This window comes from Drosophila subpulchrella, chromosome 2R, assembly GCF_014743375.2.
Source record: "Drosophila subpulchrella strain 33 F10 #4 breed RU33 chromosome 2R, RU_Dsub_v1.1 Primary Assembly, whole genome shotgun sequence".
NCBI classification, from domain to species: Eukaryota; Metazoa; Arthropoda; class Insecta; order Diptera; family Drosophilidae; genus Drosophila; species Drosophila subpulchrella.
In genome coordinates, this window is record NC_050611.1 from 11,010,004 (window position 1) to 11,025,086 (window position 15,083).

The 15,083-nt window shown below is 46.7% G+C and overlaps 7 protein-coding genes across 10 annotated transcripts; 6 read left to right on the forward strand and 1 right to left on the reverse strand.

Annotated features, from left to right (window-relative positions):
• Positions 1 to 205: 205 nt before the first annotated feature.
• Positions 206 to 974, forward strand: LOC119550958 (POU domain, class 6, transcription factor 2). Its single transcript, XM_037859985.1, has 3 exons — positions 206 to 317; positions 384 to 506; positions 568 to 974. Exons 1-3 carry the CDS (start codon positions 213 to 215, stop codon positions 940 to 942), a joined length of 603 nt encoding a protein of 200 aa, XP_037715913.1. The 5' UTR covers positions 206 to 212; the 3' UTR covers positions 943 to 974.
• Positions 975 to 2,859: 1,885 nt separating this feature from the next.
• Positions 2,860 to 5,839, forward strand: LOC119551532. Of its 4 annotated transcripts, none has more exons than XM_037860919.1 (3): positions 2,912 to 3,067; positions 4,479 to 4,871; positions 5,567 to 5,839. In XM_037860919.1, the coding sequence occupies exons 2-3, from the start codon at positions 4,553 to 4,555 to the stop codon at positions 5,668 to 5,670; spliced, it is 423 nt and encodes a 140-aa protein (XP_037716847.1). In that variant the 5' UTR covers positions 2,912 to 3,067; positions 4,479 to 4,552; the 3' UTR covers positions 5,671 to 5,839. The 4 variants fall into 4 exon arrangements, with proteins under 4 accessions (XP_037716850.1, XP_037716847.1, XP_037716848.1 ...); XM_037860920.1 differs by lacking the exon at positions 2,912 to 3,067 and adding an exon at positions 4,056 to 4,184; XM_037860922.1 differs by lacking the exon at positions 4,479 to 4,871 and having other exon boundaries at positions 2,860 to 3,067.
• An 89-nt stretch (positions 5,840 to 5,928) lies between these two features.
• LOC119551535 (protein FAM166B) lies at positions 5,929 to 6,578 on the forward strand. Its single transcript, XM_037860925.1, has 2 exons — positions 5,929 to 6,091; positions 6,148 to 6,578. Exons 1-2 carry the CDS (start codon positions 6,076 to 6,078, stop codon positions 6,414 to 6,416), a joined length of 285 nt encoding a protein of 94 aa, XP_037716853.1. The 5' UTR covers positions 5,929 to 6,075; the 3' UTR covers positions 6,417 to 6,578.
• On the reverse strand, positions 6,573 to 7,670 carry LOC119551536. The gene is made up of 2 exons (XM_037860926.1): positions 7,525 to 7,670; positions 6,573 to 7,464 (listed from the first exon to the last, which is right to left on the reverse strand). The coding sequence occupies exons 1-2, from the start codon at positions 7,628 to 7,630 to the stop codon at positions 7,385 to 7,387; spliced, it is 186 nt and encodes a 61-aa protein (XP_037716854.1). The 5' UTR covers positions 7,631 to 7,670; the 3' UTR covers positions 6,573 to 7,384.
• LOC119551527 (NADPH:adrenodoxin oxidoreductase, mitochondrial) lies at positions 6,995 to 9,182 on the forward strand. Its single transcript, XM_037860914.1, has 4 exons — positions 6,995 to 7,364; positions 7,760 to 8,132; positions 8,187 to 8,358; positions 8,418 to 9,182. The coding sequence occupies exons 1-4, from the start codon at positions 7,153 to 7,155 to the stop codon at positions 9,059 to 9,061; spliced, it is 1,401 nt and encodes a 466-aa protein (XP_037716842.1). The 5' UTR covers positions 6,995 to 7,152; the 3' UTR covers positions 9,062 to 9,182.
• On the forward strand, positions 9,112 to 10,486 carry LOC119551529 (UPF0605 protein CG18335). Its single transcript, XM_037860915.1, has 2 exons — positions 9,112 to 9,270; positions 9,327 to 10,486. The coding sequence occupies exons 1-2, from the start codon at positions 9,230 to 9,232 to the stop codon at positions 10,255 to 10,257; spliced, it is 972 nt and encodes a 323-aa protein (XP_037716843.1). The 5' UTR covers positions 9,112 to 9,229; the 3' UTR covers positions 10,258 to 10,486.
• On the forward strand, positions 10,297 to 15,081 carry LOC119551525 (F-box/LRR-repeat protein 6). The gene is made up of 9 exons (XM_037860912.1): positions 10,297 to 10,768; positions 11,654 to 12,572; positions 12,636 to 12,846; positions 12,903 to 13,072; positions 13,130 to 13,270; positions 13,335 to 13,502; positions 13,561 to 13,793; positions 13,855 to 13,989; positions 14,057 to 15,081. Exons 2-9 carry the CDS (start codon positions 11,670 to 11,672, stop codon positions 14,259 to 14,261), a joined length of 2,166 nt encoding a protein of 721 aa, XP_037716840.1. The 5' UTR covers positions 10,297 to 10,768; positions 11,654 to 11,669; the 3' UTR covers positions 14,262 to 15,081.
• The last annotated feature ends 2 nt before the right edge of the window (positions 15,082 to 15,083 follow it).

Here is a 15,083-nt window from a genome sequence, read left to right on the forward strand (position 1 = left end):
CCCAAAACGTGACATTATTTATGACATTGGCCCCAAACAGCAGCAGATTGCAACAATGAACTTTTGCTGGGCTTTTCTGGTCATGCGTGGCTGGCACAATTAAGTGGCCACTACTCTTTGCGTTCCATTAGATGTGGAGCTTCGTGAGGGATATAAAATGGGCCTAGCGATTCCATATTCATATCAGTCATATTATACACTCAATCGCAGTAATGTCGCCCAGTCAGGTTTTGTTGATCTCAGTGCTATTGGGTCTAAATAGTTATCATGTATTTGGCCAAACCACCATCGATTGTCAAAGACCGCCGCAACTTGTGGTGAGTTATAAATGGGATCTATGGAATTTTGAGTGGATTCTGAAGACATTTTTGTGTTTCTTCTAGGATCCCGCACTTTGCTGCAGGGATGGAGGTCGCGACCAGGTGTCAGAGCAGTGCGCCCAGCGGATTCTAGGAGCAGCAAGTGGACAGAAGCCAGGAGGTCCTCCATCACTGGACACGGCAGCAGTAAGTAATCTCAGGAAACTATTTAAAACACTTTTAATATTCTCGATTCGCGGCAACTTAGTGCCTCGCCGAGTGCATTCTCACTTCATCCAAGTACCTTGAGGAGCCCCAAAAACTGAACTTGGCCAACATACGCAGTGATCTCTCGGCCAAGTTCTCCAACGACAGCGTCTATGTGGAAGCAATGTCGATGGCCTACTCCAAGTGTGAGCCCCAATCTCAGCGCAGATTGGCAATGATCCTGCAGCAACAGCAACAGCAACTGCAGCAGCAACAGCCCCAGCAGCAACAACCGAGATGCAGTCCCTTCTCCGCCATCGTCCTCGGTTGCACGTATATGGAATACTTTAAGAACTGTCCGGATCATCGGTGGACGCAAAATGCCCAGTGTGCTCTGGCAAAAGCCTATGTTACGCAGTGCGGCCTGGGTGCTTAACTTTCCGATTCATTCCAGTCGAAGCTTGTATATACTGTAGCAATTAGTAATTAAATACAAATCTTTAAAATTTGTTTATTTTTTCATATATATATATGTAAATAAATGTATATATATGTAAATGTAAATGTAAACAACATTGCATTTTTGTTTTTATAAAATATCTTAATATATTATTATTATATTAGACATTTGCAAAAATTCAACGAGCTTATAAGATTCAAACATTGATGTGGGTTTTTTAAAACAAGGTCAACATACAACATTTGTGTTATCAAATTTTCGCAATTATTTGTTCGTTTTGAGTTTACAATAACCAACATTTTCCTATAAGTATAAGGCAGAGAATTGTAATTTAAGCTACCCCTTTGATTATATAGATCTGGGGGCCTTTTTGCGCTGGACGACCTGGAAAGCCTTTAAGACCAGCATCGGCTGGGCGTCCAATCCATTCATCCCATCCATCCCATCCCATCCGCTGTCACCTTTTTGCCCTGAAAGACCTGGAGCGCCATCAGGGTCGACCGCTCCGGGGTCACCTTCTAGCCCTCGGAGACCTGGACGGCCATCAAGGCCAGGCTCCCCTTTGTCTCCTTTTCTTCCATGTTGGCCGTCCAGTCCATGCATCCCATGTTGTCCGCTGTCACCTTTTTGCCCTGGGCGACCTGGAAAGCCATTAAGGCCGTCCGATCCAGGCGCTCCGCGGTCACCTTTTGGCCCTGGGAGACCTGGACGGCCATCAATGCCAGGCTCTCCTTTGTCTCCATTTCTTCCATGATGGCCGTCCAATCCATGCATCCCATGTTGCCCAGGCGCCCCTTTTTGGCCTGTAAGTCCGTTAAACCCAGGGTAACCCCGAGGACCGATAGGACCTTGAACTCCAGGCACCCCTGAGGATGCCATCTCTTTCAGCATGTTTAGCTGCGCAGCTATATTGTCCAGTCTTTCATTAATTTCAGCCTTGTAGCGCTCGAAATCTTCCTCCTTAAGTTAAGTTCAAGAATATTACTTTTATCACTTATGTGTAGTAAAGGGTTAAAAGGTTTCAACCAACGACGATTGGTCAGTCATACGACCAATATTTGCTATTTGTATTGTTTATTAAAGCTTCATTTCTTCCCAAACCAATTGCCTTGTCTTCCATAATTCAAATGAAAGACTGATAGAAATAATCAGTGACCTTAAATTATCAGTGCTCAACTTTTTTTGGGTTATAATTTTTCAAAATGTATGTATTTGTCACATTTCCGGAAATGCGCCAATGTGCGATGATTGAAACCTTTTAACAGAACAATTTTGTTTGACTTTAATTTAAATAAGTAGTCAATATGTAATTTGGTTCTTTAAGTGTTCGTTCAAGTCTTTACTTACATTCACAGTGCCATTGGCCGTGTGGAGCAAAAAAATGCAAATACAACAGAGTATTTTCCTCATTATTTAAGAAACGAACTAATCTGAATCACTGACAGACAGATACTAATCCAAAGTGAGCAATCGTTGCTGTACTTCAGTTCTTATCTCGTCAGCTCGTAGTGATCGAAGATCAGTGTCTCTTAAGGGTTTTATACATGTGTAATGTTTTGATTTAATTTATTTTTCTTTAAGTGTATGGCTGAAAAGTTAATTTTTGGTAAGATACAAATTTTCATGCGTTCAAAAACGGCTGCCTAAGTAACGGTTTCTTGAACCGCATATTCAGTGTGACCATAGAGGGAATTTCCTTGGCAGTCAGTCTATCGAATATCGAGTACAATCGTCAGACAATCGCAGCTTCCTCTTCTGCCTCTCGTTTTTTCGTAATTATTGAGATCTTCTATCTCCCTTTTCACCGACACTTACGCTGAGGCTATCTCCCTTTTTCACCGACACTTACGCTGAGGCTATCTCCCTTTTTCACCGACACTTACGGTGGCTTACGTTTTACGTATTGATAGAAAAGTCGCAGGCAGAACGGTTTAATTTTTAGAGCAGACGCTGCCGAAGTGCTCCTTTCCGAAAGACAATCAATCTTCAATCTTGAATAATTCCAAAATGGTTGACCTGACCGACGCCGGTTCGCCGTTCCAGCAATCAATTCCCGACTTTGCCTTCTACGTGCCGGCTGTTGTTGTTTTTACCCTGGCAGGTGAGTTTCGGCCAGAACCCCCACCCCCACCGCTCTGCATTTGTTACCACCTTCAAAACCCCCCTCCCCTTCTAAACGTTAATGCATGCACATATGTATAGCCTGGCCGAAATCCCGGCAAATTGGGTCAAAAGACTTTCACGAGCAACTCAACTGAATGTTTGCCCCTGCGGAACTCCCCTTTTTGCCACTGCTGTTGGATGTGTCGTTCGTGTGTTTGGCTTGGTCTTTCGTTCTTATCCGTTTTGGTTTGAGATAGTCTCGATTTGGTTTGTGCTTTTGGCAATTTGTCTTACGTGTTCTATTTGGCCATTCTGTTCCATTCTGGATTTCTTGCGTACGTAGTCAAAAGTTTGTGGGCTTCCATCGATAAGGGCAGTGTGATAAGGAATCGACCTGCCACCAATCAGTGGTCCAAGTAGTACAGTCAAACCTCCTCCGAAAAACATCTATTTCAATGAAGTGTTAATGGAGTGCTCAGCTTAAAGAGGCCTTACTAAATATGATGGCAAAATACATCATATTTTGTGATATCAATACTCAATATACTTATAAACTTATAAAGATCCTTAAATAGTACGGTATAATAATGTTTAATTTTAGGAAAGTAATTAATTGCATACTTTTCTTAATATTTCTTTATTCATTAAAATCTTAGTAAGGGATTTAAACCACGTTGATATATAATAGATTAATGATCTTGGAAAAATAGAAAACTTGAACATTCTCAGTTGGCAAAATCTACTTTCGATTCAAAATATGCTTCAGTATGGCTTGCATTCTTATAACTTTGGAGCTATCTGTCTCTCGAGGGTGGGCTTCGTCTCCATGTGTTCGTGTGTCCGGCACTGATTAGAGGCTCTCCCTTATCGCCACTATATATTTAAACATATGCTCTCCGCAACGCCAACTTCTTGGGTCTACCTTTGGAAACATGCTGACGAAGGCAGGAGCCAAACCGAAAAGCGCAGCAAAAAATCAACTATGAGGCATATCTGAGAATAATGAAATATAAGCGAATGATTACACACGAGTGGCAATTTACTTTTGTATTGATTTTAATATAAATTTTAGAGAGTACGCGCTCAGTCCTCCCGAACAGCAGAACCCGGAGCACGTAAGCACCGGCGATCTAGCGCCAAAATTAAATAATATTCGAGTGTGTGATCTGGGGTGTATCTACTGTATGTAATCTGTAAAATAATTTCAATCGTTATTATCTCTGCATGCCGCGTGTCCAACTTGTGTTGAAGATAATCAAAATCCGTAGTCCTAAAATCCTTACTCGTATCTGATTAGTTTGTTTTGCCACGTTGTTTGTTTCTGTGATTTTGTTTGCCCCCCAGTAGCATGCTAAAATCCAGAGAACAGAACCGTAAACCATGATTTCCTATATATACCATCCATTCAGACGCGAACCGCTAAAGGCGACCGCCCCACAAAACACAGCCCGTAAATTAGAAACGAAAACCGAAAGATTAGATCATGGCCGAGGATCCGGTGAACCAGCAGGCATTCGCTGAAGACGTGGCAGCTGCCGCCGCTGCCGGAGGACCGGCTGGCTTCGCCGGTCCAGAACCCGGACATCCCGACTTCAAGATGCCCAGTGCCGACGAGATCTGGAAGCTGGTGGAGGGCATGGAGGGAATTTCGGATGACGAACGGGCGGAACTCCGGGAGAGCATCTTCAACCCGAAGCCGCCGTCGCCGGAGGACTTTATGCGCCAGTACGGACATCCGGGCCACAGTTCGCGGGAATACCTGGTGTTCTTCGTGATGCTGGCCCTCATACTTATTGTCTTTGGTAAGCGTCCTCCGGAACGGGCCAATGCCGTTTTACACCCATATCGGGTGCGATATTCGCACCCACCTGGGTTTCTGGGTAAAAGGGGGCGATAAGGTTTTAGGGGGCCCTGCCAGAGCACTCACACTCTCGAGCTCCGGCTAGAATGTTTGCTTCGTTTATAGGCGTTCGATTTTCGATAAGATAACCACCGGTGAGCGTAGGATCCACCACAGATACAGAGACAGCGAAACCCAAAAAGCAGTACTTGTCAGAGACCCATGCCCGCCAGAAGTTGACACCTAGACCTTGGCCAAAAATCCACCAAACATGAGCTTGTCGGGCTCTGATGACGAACTCGGCGTGCTCGAGCAGCTGAAACAGTCCGTGGAGACGATCGTGGCCAAAACGGGGCCCAGCAGCAAATTCTCGAAGGATCTGGTCAAGCGGATCGTCGAGATGCAGAGCAAGCTGGAGTCTCTGGCCGAAACGGACCGGCATCAGTTTCTCGCGGAGATGAAGGACAAGTTCCAGGAGACGATAGGCAGGATCGAGGAGCGAATTGTGCAGCATGCTCACATAGCACAGACCTACTCCAGTTCCATAGTGTCGGCGGTGATCTTTCTCCTGGTCTCGATATTCGGTCTCAGTTCCCCTGATCCTAAGTTCCAACCAAGCCACCTTATTAACTGCTCTGTATTTCTTTCACTTTGCAGCTCTCTTCGGCTACAAGTTGTACAAATCCCTGACGGAGAAGGAGCTCAAGAAGCAGGAGAAGCTCAAGAGCAAGCAACAGAAGAAGGCCAAGAAGTCCAACTGAAGGAGAAGAAGATGCGACGACGAGGAGGAGGAGGAGGAGATGTCCCCAACGTAGTACTTTCCGGCCCTGAGACCTTCCATCTTGTTAATCAATACAATCGCCCTGTAAATGACTAAATCATAAACCAGTAAACGTAATAAAATAAACAGTACCCCGTAACTCTTTTAAATGCCACGGTAATTGTGTTGTTACGAGGAGTCGGATTAATTGCCATTAAGGTAGGACATCAGGAAATGCAAATCGGTGTCGTGACCGAACTTGTTGCTGCCATCTAGGCAATCCTGGCCTCCGTTGTCATGGGCAACACGGTCGTTTTGTCGAAGCGCCTCCTGTCAGGCTTACTATTAATAGTCAGATTCAGTTTCCAGTTACCCAGTTAAGCAGCAACACTCGGAGATACAAAACATGTCCTATTCCAGCCGTGAGTATGCCATTGACCAAGGGTTCCCACTCACATATATTACTGGTGCTCCCTAGGTTTTGGTTTCGACTTCCACCTGCCGGATGAGGGATGGTGCTACCCGAAGAACGACATGCACTTCATCCGCAGCGCCGAGTGGGTGCCCGTGGAGAAGGCTGGCGTGGGTCGCTCCTTCGCCAATCCCAATGGCGTGATCTATCCCCGGGTAGTCGGCATGATTCCGCGCTACGGCGGCCATGTTCCGGGCAACAAATTCCGGGTGGGCAACACCTACGGTCGTGCCACCATCGACGCCAAGCGCCATCTGGCCCTCAACCACGATTGAAGCCTCGATTTTTGGATCACTAGCTCACGTATAGCCAATCAAATTTGCTGTGTTACGCTTAGAGAAGCACCCAAAATAAATCGTATACTGTAGTACAGCCGAATGGAGAACTGTAGAAAAATGGCATGTGGTAATAAAATTATTCACTGATAAAAGTTTAAAGAGTGCTTTATTATTTTATTGGGTTGATCCTTTTTTTTGAATACTGAAAGCTAATCATTTCCTTTAGTTTGATAATAAGTTACATAGGACGAACATTATTAGAAATAACAATTACATACAGAATACAGTAAATAATAAATTTATAAACATTCTTTTTTAAAATTAAATTAAAATTTAAAAAAAAAGTAATGTGGCGCGCTTTTTAATTTTTCGCTGGAGCAATTCTCTAACTACCATTTGCGGAAAACAAATTTTTAAATTTCAGAAAATTTTTAAGGATAATCTGAAACTAATTGTCCTAGACATATTTTCAAAATGTTTCTTCAAAAAACAGAAAAACCGCAGTTAGTCAGTGTTACCAAAACGCAAAGGCGGGTAAATACATTATTTTGGTACTATTTTGATGGGTATTTTTAAGACCACCGCCAAAGGTCTTTCCGCAGATAAGAGTAAATAACAAATCATCATTAACAAACAACTTTTATATGATCATCTGCTGGAATATCTATTGAAATAGCTGTATTAATCTATAGCTTTCCTAAATATAAACAAAAAACGCGGCGAATGATCTACAATGGGCATGGGTCTACTTAACATCTGGAGACGTGGCCTCCACACGAGATCCGCCCGATTGCAGATGATCCAGGGTGCCAGGCCCACCAAAAGGATATGCATCGTGGGAGCCGGACCAGCCGGCTTCTATGCCGCCCAACTAATCCTCAAGCAACTGGATGACTGCGTGGTGGACGTGCTCGAGAAGCTGCCGGTTCCCTTCGGACTGGTGCGGTAAGCAGATATGTATAGCTTTAGAAGGCGGTGCTATTGGTGCCCAGGCCGAAGCCAAAGAGTGGACCCACAATGGAGCGAAAGATGCCACTGAAGTAGCCTGAAATGGCAGGGGAAACTGCCAATCCTCTAAAGAAATTTAGGGCTAACACGTACGTACCTCCCACCTGATCGAGACTCCACAGAGGATTGGCTGCGGTCGGGGCCGGACTAATGATCACCAAGAGGCACACAATCAGTGGAGCAGCACCAACTACCGCCTCCATCTTGGAAGCAACACTGTGACTCCCTCTTCAAACCCAAATGCTTTTATCCGCACCCGGTTGCGTGTGCACGGCATTCCATTGCACTTATCGGCTAACGACTTGTCCCATTATGCAAATCGCACATTGCAGCTTCGGCGTAGCACCCGATCATCCGGAGGTCAAGAACGTAATCAACACCTTCACCAAGACCGCCGAGCATCCGCGTCTGCGTTACTTTGGCAACCTATCGCTGGGCTCGGATGTCAACCTGCAGGAGCTGAGGGATCGGTACCATGCCGTGCTCCTGACCTACGGAGCGGACCAGGATCGGCAACTGGAACTGGAGAACGAGCAGCAGGGCAATGTGATATCTGCCCGGAAATTTGTGGCTTGGTACAATGGCTTGCCGGGTGCGGAAAACCTAGCTCCGGATCTCAGTGGTCGCGATGTCACGATTGTGGGTCAGGGCAACGTCGCTGTGGATGTGGCCAGGATGCTCCTCAGTCCTTTGGATGCTCTGAGGGTAAGCTCTTTTAAATACACACAAGAATCTCTGATTCTCACCTTGCAATCATAGACCACAGATACAACGGAGTATGCTCTGGAAGCCCTATCCCGCAGTCAAGTCGAGCGAGTGCATCTGGTGGGCAGGCGTGGTCCCCTGCAGGCCGCCTTCACAATCAAGGAGCTGCGGGAGATGCTCAAGCTGCCCAATGTGGACACTCGCTGGCGAACCGATGATTTCTCGGGTAAGAATCGTGGAATCTTCCAGGATTTTTTTGACATACTTATGGCTTCCAACCCTCAGGCATAGATCTCCAGTTGGATAAACTGCAGCGTCCTCGCAAGCGACTCACCGAACTGATGCTCAAGAGCCTGAAGGAACAGGGCAGGTCCTCTGGCACCAAACAGTTCCTGCCCATCTTCCTGCGTGCTCCGAAAGCTATAGGTCCAGGCGAAATGGAGTTCTCCGTCACGGAACTTCAGCAGGATGCAGCAGTGGCCACCAGTTCCACGGAGCGCCTTCCCTCGCACCTAATCCTGCGCAGCATTGGTTACAAATCCAGTTGCGTGGATGGGGCCATCAATTTCGACACCCGTCGCGGTCGTGTTCACAACATTGACGGTCGTGCTCTCAAGGATGATGCTTCGGGAAATGTGGATCCCGGTCTATATGTGGCCGGCTGGCTGGGAACTGGACCCACTGGCGTTATTGTGACCACCATGAACGGCGCCTTCTCGGTGGCCAAAAACATCTGTGATGATATAGCCGCCAATGTTTTGGATACCAGCTCAGCAAAACCAGGATTCGATGCCGATGGCAAGAGCGTAGTTACTTGGGATGGATGGCGGCGGATCAACGACTTTGAAATCGAGGCGGGCAAGGCCAAGGGAAAGCCGCGTGAGAAGATCGTTAGCATCAATGATATGCTGCGAGTGGCGGGCGTGTAAAGCCCGCATTCCATGGGTGGTGGCTGACAATAGTTTTTATGAGAACAAATCTAGCTTACTTTATTTAACTGTCGTTTGAGGCCTTTGTAATTTATTGTAAATAAAAATCTTGTAAATTTATGAGTAAGGTTTCCAAATTAATTGTGCAAGTAAATTATAGTTAGCGAAATGGATCACGCTATAACGCCGGAACCGCACTTGGTGCCAGGGTAAGAGTTCCTCTATATATCCTTATTTGATATATCATATTTGTAACGAATTGTAGGTACACGGGTCATTGTGCTCAGAATCGGGACAGAGTGGGTCGAACTTATGGCCGGCAAACCCACAAGCTGCTAATAGATCCCTGTATTTACCATGCCCCGGAACTAATTGTGGCCTCCATTCATGCCAAGCATGGTCTAAAGGATTATCCCACGGAACAAGAGCTGAAGATCCTGCGCACTCGTGAGGGGCTGGTGGACTCCGTTTACAGGCATCCCATTCTACCCGGCTACGCTGGCTTTGTGCCGAACAAAGTGAGTCAGATTGGCAAGCGTTATGTGGCCGCCGCATCCGCGGGAGTGGCCCGGCACGAGACCCTGATGGAGCTGTACCGCTGCGAGAAACGGACGCTGAGACACCGGGATCTTCTGGAGAGTGGAAACGGTCTGTTCGACCGCAAGATCAACGAGAGACTGTTGCCGCAGACCTACTACAGGTCACCTCTGATTCCGGTCACCGGAGTGTCCAAGGGCATCAAGGATGAGTCGTGTCCGCCGAGAGTAGAGAAGCTTTGCTACAGCAAGTTCACGTCGCCGCATTTCCTGGAGGACGAGGACGCCGACAAGTTCATTATCAACGGCTACGCCGGTCACATTCCCATGTCGGTGACCCGGTTCGGGGAGTCCAACAAGGTGCTCACCCGGCGGGCGCTCTGCAGCTTCTCCGACTACATGTACAAGAAGAAGCGGGACACGTGGTGCTGTGGCCAGGACCTCAGCCGGCCGGCCATCACCTGTCCGCCCGTGGAGCACTTCATCGTCTACCACAAGGACGACGGGATGGTGCCCAACTATGCGGGCCACGTTCCCGGAGAGACCTACAAGTTCGGCCGGACCTATGCCAAGACCACCTACGACGCCAAGCGCTGGCTGGAGGTGCACAAGAATCTCACCGTGCTGCCGGAGGTGGCCAACCTGGACTACGCCTACTGAGGAGCACCACACACGGGTATTCCCCCCCGGGAGCAATTTCAAATGATAACGCTTTTCCCATGGCCTTGCCACCCCGCGTTGCAGGTGCCGCATTTATTGTGTATCTCTCACCTGGTCCCACTGGCGATTGTTGTGATGTATCGATACAACAACAACATCCCCAGCTTTCTATCTACGTCGTTTTGTTGCTGCAAATAAATAAGTTTTAATTGACTGTGCGCCTCTAAAATGTACGAATTGTGGCTAATGCCGTGACCAACTGCAGTGCAGTGCCCCTCGAGATCGGCACCAATGTGAATTCGGCCATTCGGGCAGGTGAAAAGGCCTAAAGTGTCCGTAAAACGCCAAAGGAAAAAATCTTTAGAATCGAATTCGAACAATTCAAACACACACACATAGTGCCGCACCGTTCACACACCGCAGTGCAGTACAGTACCGCAGTGAGGGCGAGCGAGACGACCAGTGCATCGGCAGATAACATACATTTGTGTACCTACCTCTCTTCCAAGTGGTGAGTTGAATGCCGATTATGCACCCTGCACGCGTCGCGCGGAGCATTGTATGCAATAAGTGAAGTGCACTGCCGCTGGGAAACAGAACGCAGCATAGTGAAACAGGAAACCCCCTGGAAATACTCCCCATCTAAACAGATCCCCCTTGAGGCCCCTCCTCTTCGAATCTTTACAACCGAGATTTATGGCGGGAACTCGAACGGAGTGTGCGCACAGGTCACTAACAAGTCGGTGCGACCCAAACTGCGGTCGACTTGTTTATTAAGAGCGAACAAACGAATAAAAATAAAAACAAAAAAATATATATGTAATTTGTTGTAGCAGGTGAGATTTACGACTGTATGTTGGGTTCGGAGAGGAGAGAGCAGTTCGTATTGAGAACGGGGGCGAATGGGAAACCGTGAAAAACCGCCAAAATGGGTTGAGTTCTTTTTGCATCGATTTTCCCGGCCGGAATGAGAAAATGTCTAATTGTTTTTTTTTTTTTTTACCGTTTTTGCTTTTATCGGCAGGCTGGAATAAAGGGCACTAACAAATAATAACAAACAACCTGCAATCATATTCCTATTGTAAATCGAATCGGATCTAACTTAATCGAATTTCAAAAACATTTATAACTGCATATCAAGTATAAACAACAATTATTTAATAAAAGAAACAACTATAAGTTTTTTAAGTAAACTTGTATATATTACAAACAGTCTTTAAATTTAAAAAAAAGGTACTCGAAATCTTTTTTGGCCAATCTTATAATCGCATAAATAGGTAATTTGTATTTCTCGAAGTTCGGTTAACTTGAATTTCAACAGTAGTAGCAAAAGCGGCAATGAAAGTACTCCACTATAAATCGGGTATTAACGTTCGTACTCTTTTTTAAATTGCAGAAGAGCGAGTGTAGTGATGAGCGAATCTCTGGTTTCTCAAGTGGAGGAGACCAAGGTGTCCGACGAAGATGGTGCAAAAGAGAAAGCTGAAGTGTCCACAGCCAAAGATTCGGCCGGATCTGCTATGGAAGTGGAGACAGAAGACACCGGTGGTCAGCAGCCAGAGCAAGGTGACCCGGGGGATAAGGAGAAATCTGCCACGGTGGACATAAACACACTCACCCCGTCGACGCCCTCACAAACCCCGCCCCAATCACAATTGCTGGCCGCCGAAACTGCCACATCGGGAAGCACGGCCGTCATCCCGGAGAACATCTTGTCGCCGCCCAAGTCAGAGACCCAAACGGATGAGACCAACACGGCCACCTCGACATCCTGCTCCCCGGCCTCCGAGGGTCAGCGGTCTCCCGCGGCGGAGCAACAGTCAACTGCTCCACCGCCGCCGAAGGAGGAGGAACTGCCCACAGCGGCTGTCAATGGCTCCATACCAAAGTCAGGGAAGCCTCTCTCCACACCGGTCGGCGGTAAGAAGCCCAGCAAGGCGGCTACCACGTCACCACGTGCCTCCCGGTCTCGCAAGCCCAAGGCGCTGCCAATGTACGAGAGCGAGATAAGCGACCACAAGGTGGGCATCAAGCTGTGCATTAAGAAATCCGATGCCGGCGACGGCGCACCCGCAGGTGCCACATCTCCGCCAGTGACCGTTCCAGCGGCCTCAAAGCCGGCTCGCAAGCGTGTCCGCAAGCCAAAGCAACAGGATAGCGATGAGGCCGAGTATGAACCGCGAAAGAAAAAAGGTGGAGGGGGAGGAAGTGGCGCGGAGAAGAAGGTTTCAACGAGTTCGGATGCGGAGGCGACTGGCGAGCCAATCGAGCAGAGTGTCTGGGCCCAGAAGCTGCCAGAGGAAGTCCTTTTTAGGGTGAGAACAAACTAAAGTAACAAAATAAAACCCATTACTAATTTATATTAATTATTTCCTCAGATTTTCGAGCACGCAGTGGATACACAGGGCTGTTTGCCCACCCTCTTTCGCCTTGGCAGAGTTTGCTCACTCTGGCGACAGGTTTCTCTTAGGCCCACACTGTGGCGCACCATGGATCTTACCACATGGGTCAAGGAGAAGTACCGCACTGAACTAAAGCTCAAGTGGTTTGTGGACAACCGCTGCAGTGCCTGTACAGAGCTGAATGTTTGTAAGTTGAGAAGACAAAGCATAGTAATATAATATAATGGTCAAATTTCCTTCTAGCCAATTGGAAAATATCAGACATTAACTGCTTCCTTGCCAAGTTGTCAAGCGGTTGCCCGAATCTCGCTGGCATTACACTGTCCGGCTGGAAAGGTTTCACTTCGGATCATCTGACGTATTTGGTGGATAACATGCACAAGTTGCAGCGCCTAGACTTGAGCTCCATCAATGTAAGTTGTGCTGTTTGGTTGCAAAGCTCATACTGATGTTAATTTTTTAACGCCCAGGTTGAGATGAACGCCAGCAAGAGCGCTGTGGGTGTAAACTCACTGTGCAATGCACTACAGACCATGGGCAGCCGCCTAACTCATCTCTACTTGGCGCACAATCGTCTGGCGGGAATACCACAGATAGTCGGAATTCTTTCGGTGAGTAGTGCAGTGTTTCATCCTTTTTCACATGGCTCATTGGCATCTAATCTACTTATTCCAGACGCATTGCCCGAATCTAACGTTATTGGATCTCTCGAATGTGACCACTCAGGCCACATCACACGGTGTACTTCACATTGAGAAGTTGCAGCGTGGCTGCCAGAAGCTGAAGGTCCTGCGGGTGACAAACTCCCACATAACGCCGAGCACGGCATCAATGCAGGAAATTGTAAGGCGGTTGGATATCTATATTGAATTTTGTTATTAAGAAAAAAAAACATTTTCAGATGGACTCCCCCGGCTTTCCAGATCTGGAAGAACTGTCCGTGGCTGCCCTTACAGATGAATCGCGCATCATAAGCGACGATCACCTGCAGCGCATCCTGAAGAGCAGTTCGAAGCTCAAGTTACTGGACGTGCGCAACTGCACCCGGCTGACACACGAAAGCCTCATTCGCCTACCTGCCTGGGATATCAAGCATTTATTCCTGTCAGGCTGCTCAGTCACTCGGGATATGGGGTATGTTTGATTGTTTGCCAACAAGAGAAACGTATTGTAATCACACGCTTACCCAATGTAGGTCGGGTCTGGAGCTTATTGCCTCCAAGTGGGCGCACAGTCTCATTGAACTGGATTTGGCTTGGGCGAATATGCAGCAACCCATAGATAACGCCCTACGAGCCCTCGCCGAAAAGGGCAGGGAGTCCCCCATGGCGTGAGTATATATTGAACTAATCAAACTATTGTGTGCTTATAAAATCCAATTTACGTGTGCCTTGCAGTCATTTAAATCTGTGCGGGTCGTCGGTTTCGGATGAGGCGGTAAAGGAAATACTTACGAACTGCCGGAAGATGAGCTCTATCAACCTGGCATCGTGCCGCGGACTGCCCCGTGGGGTCAAGCGCCTGATGCAGGGACCTCAGGAGCTGGGCGAGCTGCGAGAGGTTCTGGGTGTGCAGTTAAAGAACAGCAGCGGGAGCAACTAATCCAGTCAGTGGGCGAGTCCACGCATCGGTTTTATTGTTGATCAGGCGGGCCAAGTTTAAATGTAATTTAAATTGTTGCATCCCTCTTCGCGCGAAAGGCGTTTAGCGCTTTGTTGATTTTGTAATGTAGTCGGCAAACATATTGCAATATTTGCAAATTTGCAATCGCTTGCATCTTCCAATAATGCTTATCTTGTTTATAGGCCCTAGTGTGTAACTACTGTACTAGTTTAGTATTCTCTGCACAGCGGCAGCAGCGGGTTCCTCCCTTTGTGGAGGTTCCCGCATTAAATGCTGTGCGAACGAGCAACCTTTTGTAAATGCAATATGTATTCATAACTTAGTTGATTCGAATTTTTTGCAGCGCGAAATCATTCACTTTCGGGGACAACCGTTTGCAACGATTTTCAATTATTTTTTTGAGTATATACATAATGATATATATTTAATGATTGATTGTTAGTTAAGTCCGACCATTGAGCGTTTGTAAAGTATGTATACAAGAATTTAATATAAGTTTAAAGTGTATGATTCGCAATACGAAAATGATATATTTATCGTAAAGTAGTCGTCAATTCAAAGTCGCTAACTAAGGCAATTTGTAGAATGTTTTAACCCGATTGAAATGTACATATTGGCGTTAGAGAAACTTTCCGATTGGATGTTTTTATATACAAAATAACCATTAATAAAGGTAACGCATATACCACACATACATAAAGTAAATTAAAACAATTCAATTGTTAAGCATTACTAGCAGTTAAGTGACGGCAATTAAAGGTACATTTAATTTAAAATAAACGCAAACATTTTCAATCTACG